General features: G+C 48.6%; 1 protein-coding gene across 1 annotated transcript; it reads left to right on the plus strand.

The window, feature by feature from the left end:
• The first annotated feature begins 1,254 nt into the window (after positions 1-1,254).
• On the plus strand, positions 1,255-2,355 carry LOC135830689 (uncharacterized). The gene has a single exon (XM_065342916.1). The coding sequence runs from the start codon at positions 1,255-1,257 to the stop codon at positions 2,353-2,355; it is 1,101 nt and encodes a 366-aa protein (XP_065198988.1).
• The last annotated feature ends 534 nt before the right edge of the window (positions 2,356-2,889 follow it).

The following is a 2,889-nucleotide window of genomic DNA, read 5'->3' on the forward strand; positions in this document are numbered from 1 at the left end:
AAGGATTGTCCTCTTCGCCCAATACTTTCAATGTGTGGTTCACCTCAATATACAGTTTCGAAATGGTTGTGCGATATTATTACACCAGTAGCTAAGTACTATTGCAAACACAATGTAAAAGACACTTTCCAATTCATCGATATCCTGCGTGAGCAGCCAGTACCGTCTTCTTCCCACATGTGCTCCTTCGACGTTGTAAGCTTGTTCACCAATGTGCCCGTGATGGAGACAATTGACATTTGCGCTAATGCTCTGTACCACGATAAAGAGTACAGTAAACAGTTCGATTCTCCCTGGATGTCCGAAACTGCGTTCCGCAGACTAATGCAGATGATGACAACTGATGTTGAATTTTCTTTTGATGACACCATGTACCGCCAAATTGACGGGGTGGCCATGGGTTCACCATTGGGTCCAGTTCTGGCCAATGTGTTTGTCGGGTTTTATGAATCGAAGATTCCAAGTGCGATGTGGCCTAGCTTATATGTTAGATTCGTGGATGATTCGTTCACGCATTTCCGTAATCTGGAACAATCGAATGAGTTTCTTGGTATGCTCAACAACCTACATCCCGCTCTGAAATTTACATGTGAACATGAGCAGTCAAACCGTTTGTCTTTTCTCGATGTGTTAGTCGAGAAAATGTTCAAAGCAGTCCAGCTGATGACCAGAAAGCCAAGCCGAAAGCCCATTGTACATGACCAGAATGGTCGCTTCATAGCCGATGACCAGGAGGCGGCATCTGCGGTCCGGAGCCACTTCCATGACCAGTTTCGTGGGAATGTGGATGCAGGCGTCGAGCCATTCACCGGTCGCCCAAGAAGCCTCCAAAGACAAATCTCATCTGCTGAGGTCTCCAACGCACTGAAAAAACTGAATAATGGAAGGTCCCCTGGCCCAGATGGAGTCCCAGGCGAACTCTTGAAATATGGAAGAGAAAACCTAGCACCTCACATTGCCTGTCTGTTCAACAGCATGTTTACAACTCACCAGCACCTTGACCTGGGATGTGGCACACTGGTACCGTTGCAGAAACCAGGAAAGACGGTTGGACCACCTGGAAATCTGCGCCCTATTGTCCTCCTTACATCATTACGCAAAACGCTCTCCATTATTACATTGCGAAGAATATCGTCGAAAGTCGGTGAGTACTTGTCTCCGACGCAGAGTGGTTTCAGAGCAGGCCGATCTACAGCGGACCTTGTTTGGAGCCACAGATGGTTTGCAGCAACATGTCAGCATTATCGGCGGGAAATGACCATTCTTGGAATCGACATGTCCAAAGCATTCGACTGTATACATCGTGACAAACTGTTGACAGTTCTCGAGTCTTTCCTGACGGAGGATGATGTTCGGCTGGTTAGAGTGCTGTTGACCAACACAACTCTGCAGGTACGCATCGGCAGGGCAGTATCAGAGTCCCTTGAAACTACAATTGGCACCCCGCAGGGTGATTCTCTCTCCCCGGTGTTGTTTGTTATATACTTAGAGGCAGCACTGAGAGATCTGAGGAGCACCCAGGTGGCACGAAACAGACCGCCAATGGATCAAAGCATCAACATTCCATTTGAGCTTGTCTACGCAGATGACACTGATTTCACAAGCCTTAGTCGTCAATGGCTCACAGAGCTCGAACCGGTCATAGACCACACTCTTGGGCAGTGGGCCCTGAGAGTCAACAACACCAAAACTGAGTGGACAGAGCTGGGTCGATCTGTAGACAGAATTGACGAGCGCTGGAGGACATCCCGAAAGCTGGGCTCACTCCTGGGCGACATTGAGGATGTGACACGTCGCAGGCAATTGGCCGAGGCTGCCTTCCGATCCATGTGGTCTCTTTGGAAGCGCCGAGGACTGATCCGAGAGCCTCTGCGTATGAGGTTGTACTGCGCCTTTATCATGCCGATACTTCTCTATAATTCAGGCACCTGGGGCCTGACGGTTGCTAGCGAACGCTCCCTGGACGCTTTCCATAGAAGGCAACTCAGGTCACTTCTCGGCATAACATGGCCACAAAAGATTAGTAATTTGGCGTTGTATGCCCGATGTGGAGTGGAGCCGGTGTCGGACTTGATCCGAAATTCACGCTGGAGTCTATTCGGGCATGTGCTTCGCCTGGGTAAGGACACGCCAGCACGATTGAGCATGGAGCAATACTTTCAGGCACCCGAGGGGAGGTACCGTGGGAGGCCGAGGGTGACACTACCAATAAAGCTCCACATCGATCTGTCCCAGTCGAACAATGGGCACCTGCGGAGTGTTGAGGACTTGCGCCGTCTGGAGCGGATTGCTGTGGACCGTCCAGCATGGAACGCGCTGGTGAAGAGTGTTTGTGCACACCCTCGTCACGAGTAGAAACAGCCACGGCACCCTTATAAACTCATAACAACCATTCTATAATAATATTACTATTTGAATCTTTTAATAATTATCTGGCAACTCAACCTCATACGTATAATTATCTGGCCACCCATTGACCATGATGCTACATGAGGAGACAATAGTGATGACAGTTTTCCAATGAGACCAATTTTATGACGCTCCATGTTACTGAAGGACTAACTTCGATCATTGGTTTTGTAGAGCCCCATTCTCTAGGAGCTGTCTACATCTGCTTTGTTTCAATGTCCAGCATAAGCGAACGTGTGGATCAAGCATAACTGCTTGGTTGACGCTGCCGCGGGAATGCGTATAATAATAATAATAATAGTCGAGAAAACGGAGATGGGTGTTTCAACTTCAGTATATCGAAAACCAACGTTCATCGGGCAATACATTGTCTACGACTCCTATTGCTCGACTTTATACAAATGTTAGGTTCACGATTTCACATATGCACGCACTCGCACACTCGTACGCACTCGCACCCTCGAACTCACCTTTACAGGC

The sequence above is a fragment of the Sycon ciliatum genome, unplaced genomic scaffold (genome assembly GCF_964019385.1).
Source record: "Sycon ciliatum unplaced genomic scaffold, ocSycCili1.1 SCAFFOLD_162, whole genome shotgun sequence".
In the NCBI taxonomy this organism is placed as follows: Eukaryota; Metazoa; Porifera; class Calcarea; order Leucosolenida; family Sycettidae; genus Sycon; species Sycon ciliatum.

Excerpts from the sequence above, each read along its gene's own strand:
- LOC135830689 (XM_065342916.1), top strand. The coding sequence starts at position 1,255 with ATGACCATTCTTGGAATCGACATGTCCAAAGCATTCGACTGTATACAT.